General features: G+C 48.5%; 1 protein-coding gene across 3 annotated transcripts; it reads left to right on the top strand.

Moving 5' to 3' along the window:
* The first annotated feature begins 2 nt into the window (after window positions 1-2).
* Window positions 3-19,409, top strand: STK11IP (serine/threonine kinase 11 interacting protein). 3 transcript variants are annotated; one of them, XM_030487209.1, is made up of 24 exons: window positions 3-177; window positions 293-495; window positions 2,438-2,512; window positions 2,801-2,896; window positions 3,827-3,934; window positions 4,143-4,214; window positions 5,161-5,290; window positions 5,475-5,578; window positions 6,203-6,292; window positions 7,374-7,415; window positions 7,887-8,054; window positions 8,349-8,430; window positions 8,535-8,897; window positions 9,072-9,262; window positions 10,174-10,284; window positions 11,044-11,239; window positions 12,724-13,218; window positions 14,714-14,829; window positions 15,021-15,118; window positions 15,310-15,488; window positions 15,744-15,828; window positions 16,301-16,383; window positions 17,884-18,110; window positions 18,436-19,409. In XM_030487209.1, exons 1-24 carry the CDS (start codon window positions 123-125, stop codon window positions 18,574-18,576), a joined length of 3,510 nt encoding a protein of 1,169 aa, XP_030343069.1. In that variant the 5' UTR covers window positions 3-122; the 3' UTR covers window positions 18,577-19,409. The 3 variants fall into 3 exon arrangements, with proteins under 3 accessions (XP_030343069.1, XP_030343070.1, XP_030343071.1); XM_030487210.1 differs by lacking the exons at window positions 17,884-18,110; window positions 18,436-19,409 and adding an exon at window positions 17,504-17,818; XM_030487211.1 differs by lacking the exons at window positions 17,884-18,110; window positions 18,436-19,409 and adding an exon at window positions 17,135-17,818.
* Window positions 19,410-20,151: the final 742 nt, after the last annotated feature.

Here is a 20,151-nt window from a genome sequence, read left to right as displayed (position 1 = left end):
GTCTCTGTGGTAACGCGGAAGTGCGAGAGGCCGGCGGCGGCGCGGGCCGGGTCGGTCCGGTCTGTGTTGTGCCGGTCCGAGGTCACCCCGGCTCCGCCGCCTCGGCCTCTCCCCCGCTGCAGATGGCGGCGACGGAGACGCTGGTGTGCAGCCTGGCGCGACTGCTGCAGGACGCGGGTGAGTGGCGGCCGTCGCGGGTCGGGCCGGGCCGGGCCGGGCCGGGCCGGTGTGAAGGCCCCGGTGTGGGGGCAGCAGCACTCACGGCCCGGCCCGTCCTTCCCCTTCCCTGCAGGGGACCTCGTCCTGGACGGCTCCAGCACGCTGACGCTCCTCACCCCCACCCTGCAGTACCTCACGCAAGTCTTCGAGCAGCACCTGGGCTCCCGCAACCAGAACCGGGGCTTCGTGGCCCTGCCCACGCATCCAGCCGAGACCACCGCCATCCTCCAGGCCCAGTTCCTCTTTGACGTCCTGCAGAAGACTCACTCCCTGAAGGTCCATACCTACCATGGCGGGGGACGTGAGGGACTGGGGTACTGCCAGCAGAGGTGGCTGGCACAGCTGTCTGCTTCAGAGTGGCCTCCTTTGGTGCCCATTGACCCCACCTTACGTAGGTCGGGTAGCTCTTGCAGGGCTCTTGCATGGAGTTGTAGTTCAGTGTGTAGCTGCTTCACCTAGAATCAGCCATGCAACTCAGCGGAAAGTTTTTCAAAGTTGAAAACAGGGGCAGGAGGAGTTAATTGTGTTCTGACCTTGGTAAGGTGTTGACATTGTTGGGAAAAGGATTATTTCCTGAAATGCTTGAGCAATTCAGGCAGTATCTGGCATCTGAGTGCTGAGTGGTGATTGATCTGCATGAGGCAGCAGAGCCAGGTTATTCAAGCAGAGCGTAACTTCTGCTGCTTATTTCTGAGTTTTACACACTCCTGCCTGGGCAGTAGTTCTGGTTGATCTGTTTCACAGCATGGGACATTGCTAGTAACGTGTCCTTGTTAATTTTAAGAAGGCTGTAATAAAGATAAGGGTGCTAGGGGTTCTTCAGAGGGCTTTTTGAAAGGTGATGTGTGTTATGAGGCTGTACTTGGCACTGGGGCACTGCTAGGAGGGTAGCAGAGGTGAAATGAGCCTGAAAGGGGAAGGGGAATTAGCAGCTCTTCTTAAGTTCCACAGCAGTGCTCAGGAGGTGGTGTGGCTGAGCGCTACATCGTGTGATGTCTTTAAAGGTGCTTGCCTTATGAGTCAGATTGGAGAGATTACCTGAATGTTGCTGGGAAGGTTTTGTAGCAGTGTGCTGAGGGTAGAGATTGGAGAGGGGCCCAGAGCCTGTGGAGAAACACGGATCTCCTGGCAGGAGGAGGTGGGAAGGCTGCTGCAGGCAGGAGGATGTTGTGGGTGCTGGTGTTAACAAAAAAATAGGCTCTTTCTGTAACAAACATCTAAAAAAGGGGAAGTTGTCCATTGTGGTGTGGTAACTGATTTGCTTGGGGAAGGTGGTAATTTATATCAGCCTCATCAGATTCTTAGGACAATGGAATGACATGAGACAGGGTACAGAGCAAGGATGGCATCTGAAATAAGCTTCACTAAACTGATCATTGGAGCTTCCCCTGCAAGTGGTCCTGTTCAACATGCTGCATTAGTGCTGGCAGGCGGTGGGCAGTGATTCATCACCACCAGGGCTGTAACTGTGGAAGTGGCTGCAGTGATGAGGCCTTGGGATGTCTGTTCTGCACCTAATGAGTCACTTCTGCATGAACGTGGATGTAGCTGGCAGAGATGGTCTCTCCATTTGTACTCTGCTGTCTGCAGTGGAAGTGTTAACTACTGCGTTACTTGCTTTGTCTGAAATACTGTTTATGCTCTCTATAGAAAGCATAAGAAGCTGAATTTAATAAGCTGCTTTGAACATGAACACAGCCTAACTACTCTGTGGTGCAATTCTGCACTACATTATGCAAAGAGGAGGTTTGCAGGTACCTCAGTCTAATGCTAACAGTGTCTTGGAGACCAGCTCTATTTTCCATTGTATCTGCTTGTGGTTTGCCTTATTTGGCCTGTTCTAGTGAAATGCACATGCACACCTCCCACCAGTGTTCTAGTTTAGTTCAGTTGCTCAATAAACATAGCTCCAGCAGTTAGAGATTTATTAGCAGTGGCTGGTGAGGAATCCCTGTGGTTCTGAAAGTGGTGAAGTCATATGGGTAGGGGAGAAGAAAAGGAGTTCTATGGTGGTCTTGGGCTAGCTAACATGCTTTTCTCATTGACATCTTTTGCACTATGGGGCCACGAGACAGTGCTGATACCAGCACTGGGAGCAAGCTTGTTAGTGACCACCCGAGCTGGAGGCGGGGCCTGTTCAAGGTGCTGCAGTCAGTGCATCGGGAGGGGGGTTTTGCAGCACAAATTGAGCTTGACGTGAGACTTCTGATTTCTCTAGCTTGTTCATGTTCCAAACTGTGTTTTGCAATCTGCTGTGAAGATCTTCCCTTTCAAGTCCCTCCGGCATCTGGAAGTAAGTACTGGAGGTAGAACTGGCTTTGAGTCTTGCTGACTTACTTTTGTGGTTGCAGAGTGTCCCTACTCCTATAAACTGGGTGGGCTTTTCTGGCCTCCCTAGAAGGCTAAGTCTAAACTCTGGCAACACTTGCTCAGAGTGAAGCTTGGGTATGAGCAAAGGCTGGAGTGTCAGGGAGGGAGGGCTCCAGCAGGGAAGTGGGAGATCCCTTGCAGAGGTGGACCACTGCTCTTACACTGTAATATTTTGATGTATGTTGTCCTTACTTTCTCTTCACTGCTGCAGTTGAGGTCTGTCCCTCCGCACTGCCTCCGGGGACTGCGATTTGTCTATTCTCAGCTGGAATCTCTAACCTGTTGCAAATGTATCAGTACACTGGAGGTGAGTGTATCTACACAGATTGTGGGGAAAATTGCAGGAGAAAGGCTGTCTTGATCCTACAGCCCTTCCCACAGGGAAGATGTAAGAGGCAGTGTTAACCATCTTATCAATCCATGTTGTACATGGCTTTTTCTCTCTTCCCTGTTGTGCAGTTCTACTCCTGACTCAAGTGGTGTTGAAATATTCCCTAGCTGGATACATGTGTGCATTATAGTCTCCTTTTTATGTGCTTAAAAATTCCTGGCTCTGGCCAATTTTCATATCAGCTAGGTCTGACCATTCTGTGTGTCTGGCCAGCAGCTGATCAAGATTTGTTTCACTGTACTAAAACAGCATTAAATTAGAGCTGATTGTCAGTGAGAATGCTGTGCTCCAGTATCTTGTATGCACTGGTGCCCAGCAGGTTTCTGAGACATGAAGGCAAACTCCAGACATGGAGAACTGAGTAGCGTGGGCTGTGCTAGCTGTGGAGTTTGGGCTTCTGTATGTGGCACAGAAGCAGCTGCCTGCTGGGGAACAAAGGCTGCTGGTAGGGAGTGCTTTGAGAGCTTCTTTTGTCTGCCAGAGCACAAGTTATTTGGTCGAGGTGTGTGTATCTTCTGCTTTGATGCAGGTCTGGAAAAGGTTTTGTTAGCATGAATCTTTCTGCTTAGTGTTCAGAGCCTGTGAATTGTAACATGTTAGATTAACTGTTGCCACTTGAGTGTAGGAAGCAAAAGCGTCTCCCCTTCTTTCTAATTATCTAGCTGTGGAATTCCCACCACCTCTGAATGCTTGAACTAGTGACATTAAAGTAATTGCCACTCTAGGAAAGGCAGGGTCTGTAAAGTGCAATGTCAGCCTTGTTCCAGACTAGCTGTTTCCTGTGTTCATCTGCTGGTACTGTTACAGCTAGTGCTCACCAAGGAATGGCTCTTTGCTTCTTCCTAGGAAATCATTTCAGCATGTGGTGGTGATCTGAGCTGTGCTCTCCCATGGTTGGAATTGCAGACTGTGAACTTCAGCTATAACTCGATCACTGCCTTGGATGACTCACTGGTGAGTGGGGCATCCTTCCTGCGTGACTGAGGGGAAGAGAGGAAATGATCACAGCCAAGAACTGGGCACTCCTTTACTGATACTGCTAGGTCTGGGTGAGAGGGAGGGGGAAGTGTTAATTTTGCTGGCCTCTCCCAGCACGACAGGGTTTCCATGCTTCAATGGAGACCATCTGTATGATCTGATCTAGTATATTTTCATCCTTCAGCAATTGCTGAATGCTCTGAGAGTCTTGGATTTGAGTCACAACAAGATCCAGGATTGTGAGCACTATTTAACGGTGAGTATCTTGAGCAGAGCACCAGAGTTTCCTTGAATGGAGAGGACACTGCTAAAGTGCTGTACTCATTGACCATGTTTCTGCTAGGTGAAGTATAACAAAAGAAATTGGAGATATGGACCAGCAGGCATGTGATTTAGAGCTAGTGCTTGCAGCCTTGAAACTGTGGTCCTGTGTGTGCAGCCCCTGTGCCACTGAGGCAGAGAAGGCAGTGTTCCTCACCTGCTCTAAGACAGGAGACTTAGTTGTATGTATCACTTGGCACACCAGCATGCCCAAGTGATAAATACAACAATGCAGTCACCTGTGCAGTGTGCACTCCACCTTGGCCAAGACTTTTTTGTAATCTGTACAGCAGGTGGGAATCATGTAGTTGGCACGGGGCTGTAGAGACTGCTGTTTGGTTGTTCAGACTGCCAGTAGCATTTCCTTCTTGTTCTCAGAAATCTTCTGTCAGTTATTTTAGAAAGGTGGTAGTCCATCATGGTAGCATCTGTGTCTCTGGGGAATGGCAATGAAATCCATGCTCTGCTGGGCTAGATCTGGTTCTTTTAAGAGAAGCTTTGAAACAGCTTTTCATGGAGTTGGTGGGGCTCACAATGTATCATTCACCGTCATCCTTGCAAAGGTAAGAAAGAGCTTCTGTTGGTAGTTCAGCTCTTTTGGTGAGTCAGGGGCTTCAGTCCCTTCCTGTGCTCCATTGAAGTTGATGAGGAGGGAGAAAGCTGCTCCTAGCAGATTTTATAAAGCAGCTGGAACCTGCTGAGCACACCTAGGCAAACCATTCCAAATGTGAACATCAAAATCTTGCTGCAGAAATAGTCACTTGTTGGGTGACTTTGGTGGGATGGAAAAAATGGTAGGGGTTAGTGCTCTGTCTTGAGTTCAGGGTCAAGCTTTGAACCAAGGTCCCAATTGATCCAGTGCTGCTCTTCTCTCTGAACAGACCCTTACAGAACTAGAGTACCTCAATCTGGCTTATAACTTTCTATCCAAGGTGCCAAACCTTGGCATCTTCAGCAGATCCAAGCTGGTGACTCTGATCCTGCGCAACAATGAACTTGACAGCATTAATGGTGAGCCCACAAGGGAGGAGCATTTCTGAATTTGAGGCGTTTCTCTCTTCCTTGAGGAGGAACTGAACTTGAAATCTTGGGCACAGCTATTTTTACTAGGGTTCAGTTTTGGGGAAAAGGGGTAGGTGGGAGGTTCCTAAGTTATATCTTCTAGCATGCTGATGGCTTCCTGCTTTGTTTGCAGGGGTTGAACAGCTAGTGAATCTGCAGCACCTGGATGTGGCCTATAATCTGCTCCTGGAACATGCACAGTTGGCACCATTGTCTACCCTGCACTATGTAAAAAAAGTAAGCACAAAGCCTGATGGGTTGGTAGGTTAGAGATGTCATGGTCAGGGTGTGCAAGGTGGAGACTGTGTCGTAAGAAGAGACTTTTGAAAGATCAATTCAACTCTTGAGCATGTAATTTTAATGTGGGAAGCTTATGGGAGAGCCTTGAGAGACCCACTTCAGCCTCCATTTTGGGTGACCCCTGCTCAAGCTAAACTTTTTCCATATATTGATCCCTACCTCCTTGCTCCCCCTTTACAGTTTTACACTATCAAGGTCAGTAAAGATCCTCCCGTAATCCTCTGTGGATTTTTGTGTTCAGAGAAGTCTGAAGGATAACTGCAGTCACTATAGCGCTTGTGAAGGAAGACAGCGTGCAAAGGACTGTTCTCTCAATACTTCTCAGTCAGTACTGAAAAAGCTCCTAATGATTTAAGGGCATGTAGTACTTTAATTTCCTTCTGTGTTTGTTAAACAAATTTCAGGAAGCATTGTAAAAGCTTAGTCCTCCCTTGGCTTGTTCACTGTTCTGCTGCAAGGATATTTCCTGAAGCAAAGAGAAAGCCTGGAGCCTGCAGGCAGATTAGGTCAGGGTATAGAATATTGCTTCTAATAACAATTTCTCTTTTTCCCTCTACCCAGCTGCATTTAGAGGGAAACCCATTATGGTTCCATCAAAACCACCGATCTGCAACCCTTGTACATCTCTCTCCTCGGGCAGCCTCCTCCAATGTGAGTATTAGCCACGTGCCTTCTGCCCCTGCTGTTGAAGGTGTAGGGTGTTCTGACACGCGGGGGAAAATGAAGGGAAAGAATTTCATAAACCTGAAAATTTATTCCAGTGGTGTAACAGTGGTGATTGTTTTGGGTTTGTTTTTTTTTTTTTATTCAGAATTGAATTGTTTTGGGTTTTTTTCAGGTAGAGTAGTTTATCCTAAAATTTTTTATGTGGTGTGCTGGTCAGGGCAGACAAAGTTGAACACTGATCTCAGGTTTGCAAGACCTCAGATCTTAATACATCTTTCCACTTCATCAGGTTTGCTTGCTGATGGTCCCAAAACTTTACTCTGTTCCTGCCAGATAGTGACTATATAGCTGGACTTTGCAAAGAAGGGACTCACTGTCTTGGCCCACTTTACCTAATTACATACTCCTGTGGCAGCTGTGGCCATCTCTTTCTCCCCATCACTCTCCTCTCAGCTAGGTGTCATCACTGTTTACCTTCCGCTCTGGTGCTTAGGTCAGTTCTTGGTAATCTTATTTTAAATAAAGAAGCCAGCAAAGACAGTGTTCTGGCAGTTTAGCAAAGTAAACTTGCTCGCCAAAGGTCAGAGGTGTTCCAGAGCTGATCTCTCTTCGTATTAGTGTGAAATTGCTGGATTCATTGTCTCACGCCTGCATCTTGGAACAAGCTTTCACAAGCCTTTAAGTTACTGGAAGCTAGGTAGACTCAGGCTAGAAATAGGGAGCAAGCTTTGAGGTGAAAGTGAGTACCACTCAAAACAATGTGTGAGTTGTTGCAGAATAATCTATTGTATCTCTTCTGCAAATTTGGATATGTTTCTGTGAGTTGTAAAGTCTGTAAATATGAAACACAATGGTCCCTTCTGACCTTATATGCTATTAGATCAAGTAGCTACAACTAAAGGAGTGATTGATAGGTGGGAACAGGATTGTTTCTGGTAGTCTTTGCAGTTTTGTGCCAGGGATCTCAACCCTAGGGTGGCCTGAAGGGGAATACGAGTCAGCAGATGTTGTCCTGAGTATGTGCCAGCCAAAAGGAATCTGACTGCAAGTGGGTCTCTAATTACAGTTCCTCTTGGATGGGGAGCCACTCTCTTCCTCGGACCTAATGGTAAGTACAATTGCTGTAAACTGATCTTACTGGCATTGGGAGTTGGAACTCTGACAGGTTTTTGCACTGTCATGTGTCCCATTAAATCTGTATGGGCTGCCTTGACTCTTTGACACAGTCCATTTTGGCTCAGTACATGCTGATTGCTAGTAATGGTTGGGACTGGCCAGCATAACTTATTCTTCTTATGTAGCCTTGCAGAACTTGGAGCCTTGCCTGTTTCCTCTTTAGGTACTATCTGGTACTTGACACTTGAATTACATGTCAGCAAAACAAACAGTTATTAGTTTTCCATCTGCTGTTTTTAAGAAAGGCAGAGATTGAGTTGAATTAGAGCGGCCATGATAAACAATCCAGTCAATGGTGAAAGTTTGGGGTGAGGGGCAGGAATGCTGTCAGCCTGAGTTGTGGCTTGGTTACTGTGTCTTCCCTTTGCACTCAGCAGGCAGCATTCTCTTCTTTTGGCTTTAGCACCTTCCAAGACTTGTGCTAAGTGTGTCACAGTCCATCCACACTTCTACCTCAGAGAAGACCACACTGGACCGCAGTGCTCTGGACAGTTCCTGTGCTGCAGACTTCAGTGACAGTCAGTCCCCAGCAGAGAATGTGGCTGTGAGGCTCCCTCGGAAGAAAAGCAAGGTCTGCGACTGAGACAGCTTCTTAACCATGCAGTTGGCATGTTGGGTGGCGGGGCTGCCTTGACATGAAAGCCCAGTGCAGTGAGCTGTGGTCTTGTTCTGACTGTGTAGTGAGCCTCTACACTGCTCTGTGTTAGGAAGGGGCTGGGCTTAATGCCAATCTTGTTTATACTGTGATAAATGTTTCATGGTGTACTTCTGCACTGTAACACTATGAACCTTTGGCAGAGCCCCTCATCAGATGCCGTTTTGGTTGTTCTGGAGCCTCCAACTATTCTTATCCTGTTTGTTCCAGGGAAAAGTCAAAGTGCGCAGAGCGAGCATTTCGGAGCCCAGTGACACAGAACATGAGCCCCAGGCTTTATCTCTCTCTGCTGGTGAGGCTTGGCTTCTTCCTCAGTAACACAGCAATTGAGCTGCCCACAGAGGAGTGCTCTGGCCTGGTGGCTATTTTCATACTTCCCAAATTTTTTCTCTGCAGGCCTGGTTCTACAGCATCAGAAGGAGATGAAGCGTTTGGACAGCTTCAGAGATCGCTTTGGTGTTGACTGGCTGCAGTACAAGAGACACCTGGAGGAGCACGACCAAGTACCTGTCATCTGCCGTAGTCGTTCTGCAGATGAGATCACAGGCAGACCTCCTGCAATGGACTTGCAGAATGAGAGCTCTGACCCAGAGCAAGGAAAATCCCAAGTATCCCAGAAAGAATCCTCTCCCCCTTTGGGTGGTACTGAGAAGGAGGAAGAGCCTGAAGAACAGCTAGATGAGCTTGTGGAAGGAGAACAGAGAGAAGAGGAGGCAGATGAGCTAATGCTTGGGGAGGAAGAAGAGGAGAAGCCAGAAGGTAAACAGGTCTTTTCACTGCTATGTTGAGGGCTTGGGTGATGACAGAATAGATGGATCAAATGTGACATCCCTGAAGCTTTAGCATGCTGCCCACTGGGAACTCTAAGGACTTGGGCCAAGCAGTCCTGAAGCCTGCTGTGTGTACTGACCTGTACTCTGTCTTGTTTGGCAGTGGACCTTTGCCAGCCAGTGCTGGTGAGCCAAATAGAAGGTGAAGGGGACCCAGAGCCAGAGTGGATCTTCCTGCGAGTCACAGCTAAGCATGTGATTGAGGTGGAACTGAAGGCTGCCAGAGTCCTCCACAAGCTGGAGCTGAAATGCCTGCAGAAGGTGGAGACCTCCGAGATGAGCTGGAAGAGGATGGTGAGTTCTGTCTCTGTGTGAGCCTTTGGCATTTTACTCCCTGTGTGGGCCAACATTATGGATTTGGGTTTCTGTCAGAGTACCCTGCAGGTCTTTTCCTGGCTTGTGCAAAGCCTGATTGATCGAGTATCTCTTCTACCCAATGCATCTGTCTTGCTTAAAGTACCTGTGATAATGCAGCAGAAGCCAGCATCAATTCTGTTCCAGAGAAAGATGGATTAAAAAAGGCAATGGCTGGACTTGTTCCAGTGTGCAGGACTGAGAAACTTCTCAAGAGGAGTCTAAATGAAATGTAGACCTCCTTCCCATCCATTCCTCATTGGGATATCACCCTAACCTTGGAGGACTGTGTGTGGATTGCACTTTTTCTTAGACAGTACAGCACTGAGCCTAGCGTGATGTTTAGAAAGCTACTGGTAGGTCACTGGACAGTTTTCCAATTGCTCTACCTGCATTCTTTAGCACCTATTTAGCTTTTGTGGTTCCTATGAAAGGAGTTTGGGAATCTCTTCTTCCTTGTGGTAGGGTTGTAACATTCAATGTGTGTGTGGACATGTTCATATGCCTCTTTAATACTATTTTCCTCAAAAGCTTCGAATTCATTTTTTTCTTCCTGCCCTTTTACCTCTTGAATGTTTGTGGCTTGATGTTCTTCTGAAATACCGCTGTGAAAGGGGAGTTTGTTTGAAACACTTTTTTCTCAGCACTAGTAAGCTTTATTACTTAATTATTTATTATTTGTTGGTTTGTTTATGCCCATTTTACCAAGCTCCCAAATGCTATCAGCTATGGTGGGCTACTCAGGGCTTACTAAATTAAGTGCTTGTATGGCTATGTTTCAGCCAGTTACAAATGTCTGTATACTGGAACTACAACCTCTTTCTAGAGCTGGTGTTTCCTGTCTTCTGCAGGACCTGGAGCGAGTTTTCCCTGTCCTCACATTGCACTTCAGCTACATTTGCAAGGACCGGCAGAAGCGCAAGTATGTGGTGCTTGAGGACTGCCCAGAGCAATGCCTGCAGGTAGGGAAGGCAGAGGGGGAAGCCTGGGGAGAGGGGCAGTATTACTGAAAGACACTGAATTCTTCCAGCGCAGGGCCCCTGTTCTGAGAACACATGTGCATCCACTGCCCCATGGCAGCCCATGTCTGGCTTGTTAGCTCAGGATTTCTTCTGCTGCATGTATGACCTGCAGAAGGCCCTGTGAGCATGGCCATGAGCAGTGGAGCTCCTGGAGCATAAATGGTGCTCTTGGGGAGAAAAGTTAGTAGTCAAGTTAGTGATCCTTGCTTGTTGTGCATGTGCATATTTCCTGAGTGCTGAGTGATACACTAGCCTGTACTCAGCCCTCTGGACAGTGAGAATGACAGTGTTACGGCAGCTGTGATCTGCACAGCTACTTTAGGGACTCTGGTCTCAAACCCAACTATTTTTCTGAAGGCACTGTTGTTCAAGTACGTTTAAACAAGTTGTTAGAGAGAAAGCACAAATAAATGGGACCTTTGAGACCAGAGTTCCAGGACGAGCACATCACTGTGTAGATACAAGCCACAGACCTGCAAAAACATGTTCTCTCGGTCTTCTGCAGTGAAGCTCTGTGCCGTTGGCAAGTCTTGCACAGACTGGTGGTTGTACTCTGTTAGCTGGGATATCGCCCTGCGCCCTTTGCACTCTAAAATGCTGTAATGAGGCATGTGAGACTTGCTGATGTTAAAGGCTTGCTTTTATTAGGATGGTTATAGCTGCCTGCTAGCACTCTTTTCTCTGTGCTGTTACTTTTAGTGTGTCCTTGAAGTGTTGTCCCCAGCTGTTGAGGAGAACCAGCGAAATCAGGATCAGGAGAAAGGATCCACAAAGCTCCAGTGCCTGAAATGCAAGCAGGAGTTTTTGCAGTCCCTGGCTCCCTGGCATCAAGGTTCCTATCCTTCAGATGTTGAAGATGCCAAAATCCTGGAGACCCTAGTTGCCTCACATCAAGGTAGGATGTAGTGCCCAGAAAAAGAATGCTTGCTGATGCCCAGGCAGACTGCCAGAATGGCAGCTGCGGTGCAGAGCACAGAATGTATAGGACAGGGTGATAACTTGGCTGTGCTGGAATTAAAACCTGTTGTAGGATGTACTCTCACTTGGCCCACTTGAATAGGGAAAAGCCTGCCTTGTTCACTCGCAGGAATAAGCCACTGTTTTAAGGTTAAGCAAACAGCACATCTGTTGTGGGTGTCCTGTGCTCTGGGAGAACATAGGGGTACTGGAAACTGCAAATGGTCCACAGAAACCTGAAGTCTGGGAGAGGCTTTAAACATCATGTTGTCTCTCGTCCTGTTGAAACTGTGGTCAGTTCTGCCACAGAGACTGACTTGTTGTAAAGGGCTTTTGCTAACAGAGGCTTCTAGGGAAATCTGCTCCAGTATTTCAGGTAAAACTTTGGCCGTTGGACATCAGAAAACCAATTGGAACCCTAACCTAAGTCTCCCTTGCTGTGATCTTAAGTCCACTCTTGCTTTCCTTACTCCTTTTTTTTGTACTTGTTCTCCCCCCACAACTAGTCCTGTCTTCTGTCCTCCAGACTAAATAAGCTCAACTCCCTAGATAATTTACTTGTCAGTTGTATCTCATACAATGCAGTTTTTATTGCTGGTCTCCTGTGTACTCTTTCCCATTTTTCTCTGGATGTCTGAAACTAGATGTGGTATTTTGGCTGAGACATGGTTAGTGCTGAATAGACATCATCTGATTGCTGAATTTTTCAAAGTTCAATTTATATTTGGAGTGGAGAGTGCCCAGCCTTAGCTCAGAAGATGCTGCTCATTTGACAGAGTATCCTGGGATTGAAGTACTGCAGTGAGGGCGGAAGTGTTGTCCTTGCTGCAGCACTTTCCTCCACCCTGGGACACTTTCTCCCCCTGCACCAGGGTAGTGGGAATCCCAAGATCCAGCTGGGAGTCTGCTGTGATGTGGGTAAAGGGAGCGTCAGGAATTGGGGTCAGGAAAAATGAGAACAGCTGGAGAAGGGACATGACAAGCTTGCGGTTTGGCTGGCTGAAGGATAAACTAAGCTGGCGTAAGGCGGCTGAGGAAGGCTGGTCATGAGCTTGGGCGTCAAAGGCTATGTGAGCACTTGTGCACATGAAGTGGAGGAAAGTCATGAGCCAAAGCCCTGGTGTAGTTTTGATTGCAAGGACAGCACACGCCGGTCAGTCAAAACCAGCAAAGCTATTTCAGGTGGATGTTGGTACTGATGCAGAAGTCCTCATTGATTTGTGAGGGAAAGTGTGTAGGGTATGATTCTGAGCAGAGTTGCGCAACCAGCTGCTCAAGTTGGAATTTAACTACTGTCTGCTTTGAAAGGGATGGTTTCTGGTTGGCAGGTTTAAAAAAAAAAAATTAAAAAAAAATGTAGTAAAATCTTGTTGGGGGAGAGTTGTTCTGGTTTTTCTTTGTCCCTGACAAAACTTTCCACAGATGCTGCAGCAGCTGGTGCATCCATAGTCTGTCCCAGTTGTTCCAGTGACCATGTGGTCATCCTGCCTTCAGAGGTGTGCTCCAGCACACCTTTGCCACCTGGTCCTGATAGCACGAGTGAGGACCTGTCAGACTCTGTCCTGGAGGGAGGCAGCCAGCAGGACGGCCCAGAGGAAGCACCTGCCCTGGCCAGTGGGAGTGGGAAGTTCTACATCGGCGGGGAGGACAGCTCGGAGATGGACACCAGCAACAGCACCAGGACCCCGGAGCTGAGCGGCGAGCATGGCGGCACTGTCCATTCCAACTCCCGCAGTTCAGATGGCGGCTGTGGGAAGAAGGAGCTGGGCATGAAGAGCCAGTACTTGTCCCTCAGCCACACAGACACCAATGGGGGTAGCTTGGCGGGGAGCTACCGTTATGGTGTTTCTCGTGGGCCCACTCCTTCCCAGCTCTCTTTGAACTCTGAGTCTGAGGAAACATGGAATCTCAGTCCCTGTGAGTATGTAGGAGCTGTGCCAGGTTTAGGGGTGTGCACAGCTTGGTGTTGGGCTTTATCACTGGTGCTTGCAGGGTGCACTGCCTCCTGTTTAATGGCAAAGGGGGGGTCATCAAGCATGAGCAGCAGTGACCATGGGTCTTGTGAGCAGAGTTTTTTATTCCCATCTCTGTTCATTCTTCATGCCTGAAGGTAGGGAAAACGGAGTCAGCTCCAAATCCTTAGTATTGCTCAGACTTTGAGTAATAGGGTCTTGTTCCAGGATCTGTACTGCTCAGTTGCAAACACACTGGCTTCCTGTGGCACCAGTGAGCTGCCAGCTGGAGCATTACCTTTGGAGAATAATATGCACAATTTCTCTGCATTTATTCTCTGGCTTAAGTACAGTGGGAGGCTGGTGTGTTTGTAGGAGGAGCTGCTTAGTGAATCTATGGTTTCTTGAGCTTTCCTCAGTGGTCTTTGTGGGCTTCAGGTGGTAAAACCTGTCCAAAAGCAGAGATTGTGTGCTGACTGTGTGAGGACTATCGTGCAAGATAGCAGTTACTAGGAGATCCGCAAATGCATCTTGTGAAGGACCTTGGATTTCTGAGGTAGCAGACTGCCTTTGCTTGGGCCTCAACTTGTGCTTTACAGAATAGCTTTAGTTAGAAAGGAGCTATGGAGGTTATCTGGTTCAGCCCACCAAGTGACTCTACTGCAGCTGCAGTCTAGTCCTGATTTGCAAACCCATCAGCTTCTTGATCTGTAGAGATCTCTCCCAGCCTTTCAAGACTGCTGTGCCTCTGAAGAGGAGTTGGTATAGGACCAGTCTAGGTCTGCCATGTTCAGTCTCATACACTTGAAGTGTGAGAAATAAAGCAGTCTCTTGTTTCAGGACAAATCACAAGATTCCAATTAAAAACTGAGCCCGTGAAAAGGTTCCTGCTGAGAAGTTGATGAGCGTAGTTGGTGGGGAACAGGCTCTGCTGGGAAGTACGTGCTCTCAGGCAGTATTGTGGCTATTGTATAAATTATTTGGTCATACAATTGCATGACAAACCTAATTGTGTTCTTAAGCAGTTTTATTGCTCTCTTCCTCAGTCTCCTTTATCTTTACCCCAGTCAAAGTCAGAGTTTAAAAAGTTGACCTGAGCTGACACCAGCTGAAATTAGAAATGTTTTTTTGGCTTTGTGATTACGAATTGCCCGCCTGCCAAATCTGACAGCAAAGCAATGTCCTCCTGTGACTGAACAGCTGAGCAAAGGTTGAACAGGGGTTAGAACAAAGCTTTGTATATCTGTAAAAGCAAGTTTTGGAGCGATAGGGTCCCCTCATGTCTCCATATTTAGACCTGTGGCCTGGAAAGCCCTGGATTTGGGCCTTTTTATTGAGGAGACACTTAATGGAAACAAGTGTGGAGAGAGGGTGACACTGCTGCCCTGGTGCTGGTCTGCGTGCTGGGGCAGCGCCTGGTCAGTGGGCAGGGTGTCAGTCCTACCCTTTGCCCTCCTCAGCTGTAAATGGCATCCTGAACACGAGGGACTTCCGTTCTGTGGATCATCGCCTGAAGCTGTACTTGGATATGGAGGTTTTTGAGGAGAACTCTGAGGAGTTCCAGTGCTTCCTCAAGGTGAGCTCCCGCAGCACCACTCCTGCAGCTCCTTGGCTGTCCTTCTTGCCACCCTGCAAGTTCTGCATTGGGGTGGCATCCCAGAGACTGGGGGGTGTGAAGGGATCTGAAGTGTGTTTGAGTCAGTCCTTTCCAAGGGTGGCCTGGCAAGAGGCAGGCCAGTGCTGTGACCCACCCTCTCTGTACTCTAGGTGGTCATGGTGAAGTTTGGCCGACAAGAAGAGTTCCTCTCAATCCTGGTTGCCTCTGATATCAAGATTTATGTGCTGGAAGTCACTGGGGCTGTCAGGTGAGGCAAATGGTGGCAAGTGAGACGCTGCAGCAAGGCTGTGAGTGTTGGGTAGTGCCAGCCTGTGCTAGCCTTACCCTGCAGATGTGGGGGCATGCAGAAGCTCTTCTGGCAAACCACCCTGCTGCAATCTGATGTGGGAGAGGAGATAGGGCAGCTTGCTGCAGCTGAGGGCTCTGCTCTGTGATTAGGGGACAACCTGCAGACTGGCTGAAGAAGAATGATTCCCACTACCTGTCTGATATTTCCCACCTGGAAGTGGGACTCTGCCACCAGAGCTTGCGAATGGAGTTTGAGAATCCAAAAGCCTCCTACAATCTGCTGATCCGGAACCAAAGCTGCTGTGACCAGTTCCTGCAGACCCTGACATGTAAGAGCAAAGCTATAGTGGGGGCACAGGGTGGGAAGAGGATTTGGAAGATTTGCTCAGGGGAGAGCTACCAGGAGAGCTGTAGTTTGTTTGTGTTGGAAATTTACTTCTTGCCAGCTCAGGAAAAAGTTGGGGGAAAACCCCACTGGCATCATAACTTCCAGTGCCTCTCTGTAAACTAGAGAACCATCCTGAGCTCTTATGTACTGCTCTTTGGCTTGCAATAAAAGATGTCTACCTTCTTCCCCTCTTCAGATCTCCTGCAAGAGTTGCCTGCTAAGCACAGGAGTAAGGTGAAGGAAATCCCCACTGTGGAAATGAATCCACATCATTGGCTATGGTAAGAACAGCCTTTTAGAGGTTGTGGTTTTGGATAGAAGAGGGTGTCTGCTTGTCCAGCGGTGCCTGGGGAAGCATAGTACTCAAAACAGGGCAGCACAGGAGGAGGCACCAAGCCTACGGTACAGATTTAAGGCAGCTGGCTCAGGTGCCTGCTGCTCAGGAGGTGAGCAGGCAAAGGGATGTCATGGACTGAGCCAAGCAGGGCAACTTCAGCTCTCCTGAAGGAGCCTGAGCATAATATAATGGAGGGAGGGAAAGGGGGAAGCTTTTCTTTCTTGCCTTGCAAGAAGCATTTGGTTCCTAGCTCGCAAGGTGGTAGGCAGAGGAACAGGAGAGAGGAGTTGTACAACATTTGGAAGAGATGGGTCCCTCTCTTCCCCAAGGGGACAATGAACAGTAGCAAGCTCACAGCAAATCTAGACTGGAAACAGAGTGCTTCCTTGATTGGCCCACTGTTGTATCTCCTCCAGGCCTCTGCTGGACTCCAAGACCACAGATTCTGCAGCTGCAAATAACACTTGTTTCTTCTACCTGCTGGCCTACCTGATCCGAGGTACAGGAGATCTCCATGTTTAGGTGTCCCACACCTTGTGCTGTCTGCTTACATGCTTGGTTTTTTTAGTGTACAGTCTGTGGGAAAAGAGCTGGGCCACTGGTCCAGCAGCGAGTTGGGGCAGGGGCATGGGTGAGGGCTCTTTTTAGTGTTGAAATGTGTAGGATAGCAGCATGCTTCTTCCTGCATATCTGGTGAGTCTCCCAGCCCTTTTCTGCATGGAAGTCCTGTCTCTAGGGAGCAGCTAGTCTTGCACACCAGGTTTGGTGACAACTCAGAATGGTTTCTGAGAAGCTGGAGATTATCTAAGGGCTGGATTGTGGCCCTCAGCTGAGGGAAAGCTGAAGAGTCATAAACACAGCTGGCTTGTGTGGGGAGCTGAAAGGCTTCTCTGTTTGGAAAAACAAGCAGGTGTTCAGAACCCAAAGAAGTAGGACAACAGCAGCCTGCTGGAGCCCATCAAGTTCTGTTCCAGGGCTTGCTGAGGGCCAGATGTGCTAAACCTGGGATTTCAGTATTCAGTGAACAATTCCAGTGTCATCTTAGCCTGGGAGACTGAAAAGATCAACCTAGCTGTTAATCACATTCTGACCAGTTTGTTACTGCGCTTGCACCCTTGTTTACCATGGGCTGTTGGGGAGGTACGAGAGAATGAGAACCAGAAGGAATTTGTGGGAAGTATGTTTATTGCTCTCCTGAAGCTGAACAAAGAGCCTTTGGAAGAACTTAGTGTGTTTTTCTTACTCTACAGTTTTCTCCTTTTTTTGAGTATGGTGCCCAAAACCGCATACAGTTCCAGCCGATACCTCATTGCCAAGTAGACAGAACTAATTAAACATGCCATTTCTGATATTCCGACTAATTCCCAAGAGTGAGATGTGATGAGAAAAGCAACATGTTGGTGTAGCAGCTTGTGATCCCCTGTGACCTCAGCCAGTTCTGCTAGCGGTTCCCTATTTGTGTGCATCTGACTTATTCCTGAGTTCTAGTGCCTTCATTTGCATCCACTGAAATCGACTGGATGATATTTATACTCTCTACAAAACTGCTTTGCTTCCTGTCATACTTATGATGCATCCCAACTTGGTATTAAACTTTATGTGTGTGCTCTCTGTTCCAGCCATCAGATATCTGCAGCCAGACCAAATTCAGGCCAAAAAAAGGCAGCCTTTTAGCTAGAACTGGTGACTTTTAACTAAGGAGTAATAAAGTATCATTTAAGAGGTCAAAGGGCTCAAGTGTCTTTTCCTGCCTTACATGAGGACGTAGGCTGGACAAGGCTTGCTGGGCGATGGTCTTTGACATGCATGCTCCTGCAATGACCTTGCATAAGCCCAAGCAACTCCTTGGATAAGCTTCAGCCAGGAAGCTGGATAAGGCTGTTCACCCAGTTACTGTTGCTGAAAAGGATTTCCCTAGGGGAGGAATGGAAAGCAAAGCTGATTCTGTGGTGACTCAGGCTCTCAGCAAAGCATCTCGTATTCCCTCATAACCTTTTAGGGGCATCTGCTTTCCCTGTGACTCTGCTGAGCACCCGAAGCATGCTGTTTCTGCTGGAGGAGAATCACCAGTGGCAGGTGCAGCCCTACTTGGATGAAGACCACGAGGCAGAAACATCTCCGAGGAGCAATATTCAGTTGAAGGAGAAGCAGCCTATCAGCAGTATTAGCAATGTCATAACCTATCGTCTCTGTCCTTGTGACATCAAGCTGATTCTTTACGATGAGGTAACTGGGAGGTGATCATGGGGCACAGGATGCTGGAGGCTGGATTGTGCTCCACTCCTGTTCCTTCCAAAAGTGGCTTGGTGCTGTCATCTCCCATCCTAACCTAGGGCCTTGCACCACAGAGGCAGGGGAGCACAGCACAGGACTTTGCTGTGTACAAAAGTCATGCAGGGACACTTCCATGGCTGGTGGCAGAGATGGAGGAGAATGTCACTTAGGAATGGGAGGAGCTGGCAGCTGCCCCGGGGAATAGCAGCTCAGGGCTGATGAGTGCCTTTCAGGCTAAGCCTTGCTCATTCCCCTCCCTTTCTTTCCTCTCTCCCAGGTGCTGAAGGTGGAGAGCACTTGGCACATCCGCACAGAGTGCCCTGAGCTGCTGGCAGAGCTGGTGGAGTGGATCCGCGGGCCCTGGGAGGAGATGTTCTCGATTGAGCTACGGAAGGCTGTGTATGAGGGACTGGAGTGAGCTTGCTTGCTGTAGGCAGGCGAGACTTGGGAGTCCAGAGTGCTGCTGTGCTGGCAATGGTGCACAAGTGTCTCCCATCTGACTTTGCTGTCCTGTGGCCTCTGCTTTCTACTTTACTCTTGCCCCTGGCCCTTTCTGGTGAGGAGAAGGGGAGCACATGATGGTCCAGACTGCACAGTCACTCACTCGCACTGGGCTTGCCATGGAAGGAAGAGGTGGAGGGTGTTCCCTCTAATACTGCGTAAGCTACAGAGTTTTAACTTGGCAGTGTCTTCTAGTCTCCTTCAGGGTCATATGGTGTGTCACTGAAGGAAGAGGGGAGCAAGGCCAGAGCATGTTCAGTGGGACATGTAGTGGTGTTTGGCAAAGAGTAGGCCAGAGGCAGTTGGGGGCTGTGGCCTTTCTAGCAGCTTTATTTGCTGCCTTCCTAGCTGTCTTGGAACAGCTGCCATTATCTGCTGCTGATATTTTCTTCCTCCTCCCCCCCCACCTTGTCCATGGCTTCCCTAAAGCTGCAGGTTTCCAACATGAGCTTTGATTGCACAAGGGGATGAGGTATGTTGTACTAATAACCCCACAGAGAGTCCTTACCTGCCTGCCTGGCATGGCACAGCTCCATCTGCTGCTGTAGTCTTTCACTTTCACTGGGGAGCAGAGAGCTATGAGGCTCTTAGCACAGAAATGTGTTGCTCGTTGCTTAGGGGTCAGGACCCTGCGTGGACACTGGCAAGTAAAAGTGAGGCTTAGGCTTTTCTGAGCAGTCCAAAAGCAGGAGTCTATTTTAACATGAGTTTTACTATTTTCTATTGTAATAAAAGCTTATATTTATTGAATTGTCGCATTTTCCTTGTTTCATCCCCTTGCTCTGCTATAATGTATTTGTAAGGTCTTGCTGCTTTGCAGCAGCCTCAAGGGTTCCCCAACATCTCGCAGGGTTCAAGCCATCCTGTCCCTCCTGTTCAGGGTGAGTGCTGATGGGCTGCTAGACTAATCTCCTCCACCTGCCTGGCTCCCAAACAAGCAGCAAACCAAGGAACAAAGCCCAAACAGAATTAGACTGACAGCACGTGCTGGTTGTGTTCTCCTGTGACAGTTGCCCTCAGGTAAGCATCTGGTGGGCTTCCAGCCCCAGCAAGTTGCTTGCTGGCCCTCAGAGGCATGCTTGTCACAGGAGCTGTTGTGGCTGTGGAGGTGGGAGTACCTGCCCCATGGTTCTTACCTGTACCAGGCTTTGCCTTGTCTCAACCTCTCCTGCACAGAGTTAAGTGCAGCTCAGAAAATGCTGCCTGGCCTGCGCTTGCTGCGTCACAGGCTCTCTGCACCCTCCCCAGTGAGAGATAGCGGAGATGCTCTCTGTGGGGTTTTGATACAGTTGAAGCTCTCTGTGGGGTGAATGTGCATTAAGGTGCTGCCAGGTGGGATTTGATACACCAAGCAGGGAACTTTCCTGGTGGTGGCTTCCCAGAGCAGTGTCTATGTTGTTAAGAGTGTTCAACCGTTTCAGGGCAAGTTTTCTGACTGCTGAATTCTTAATGACAAAACCTCTATTTTATGCTGAGGTGATCTTGATTTCTT

This window comes from Strigops habroptila, chromosome 5 (genome assembly GCF_004027225.2).
Source record: "Strigops habroptila isolate Jane chromosome 5, bStrHab1.2.pri, whole genome shotgun sequence".
Taxonomy (NCBI): Eukaryota; Metazoa; Chordata; class Aves; order Psittaciformes; family Psittacidae; genus Strigops; species Strigops habroptila.
This window is presented reverse-complemented; position numbering and strand designations above follow the sequence as displayed.

Excerpts from the sequence above, each read along its gene's own strand:
- STK11IP (XM_030487209.1), top strand. The coding sequence starts at position 123 with ATGGCGGCGACGGAGACGCTGGTGTGCAGCCTGGCGCGACTGCTGCAG. Across the intron at positions 8,898-9,071 it reads AGAAGAGGAGAAGCCAGAAG|TGGACCTTTGCCAGCCAGTG; the intron begins GTAAACAGGTCT and ends CTTGTTTGGCAG. Across the intron at positions 10,285-11,043 it reads GCCCAGAGCAATGCCTGCAG|TGTGTCCTTGAAGTGTTGTC; the intron begins GTAGGGAAGGCA and ends TGTTACTTTTAG.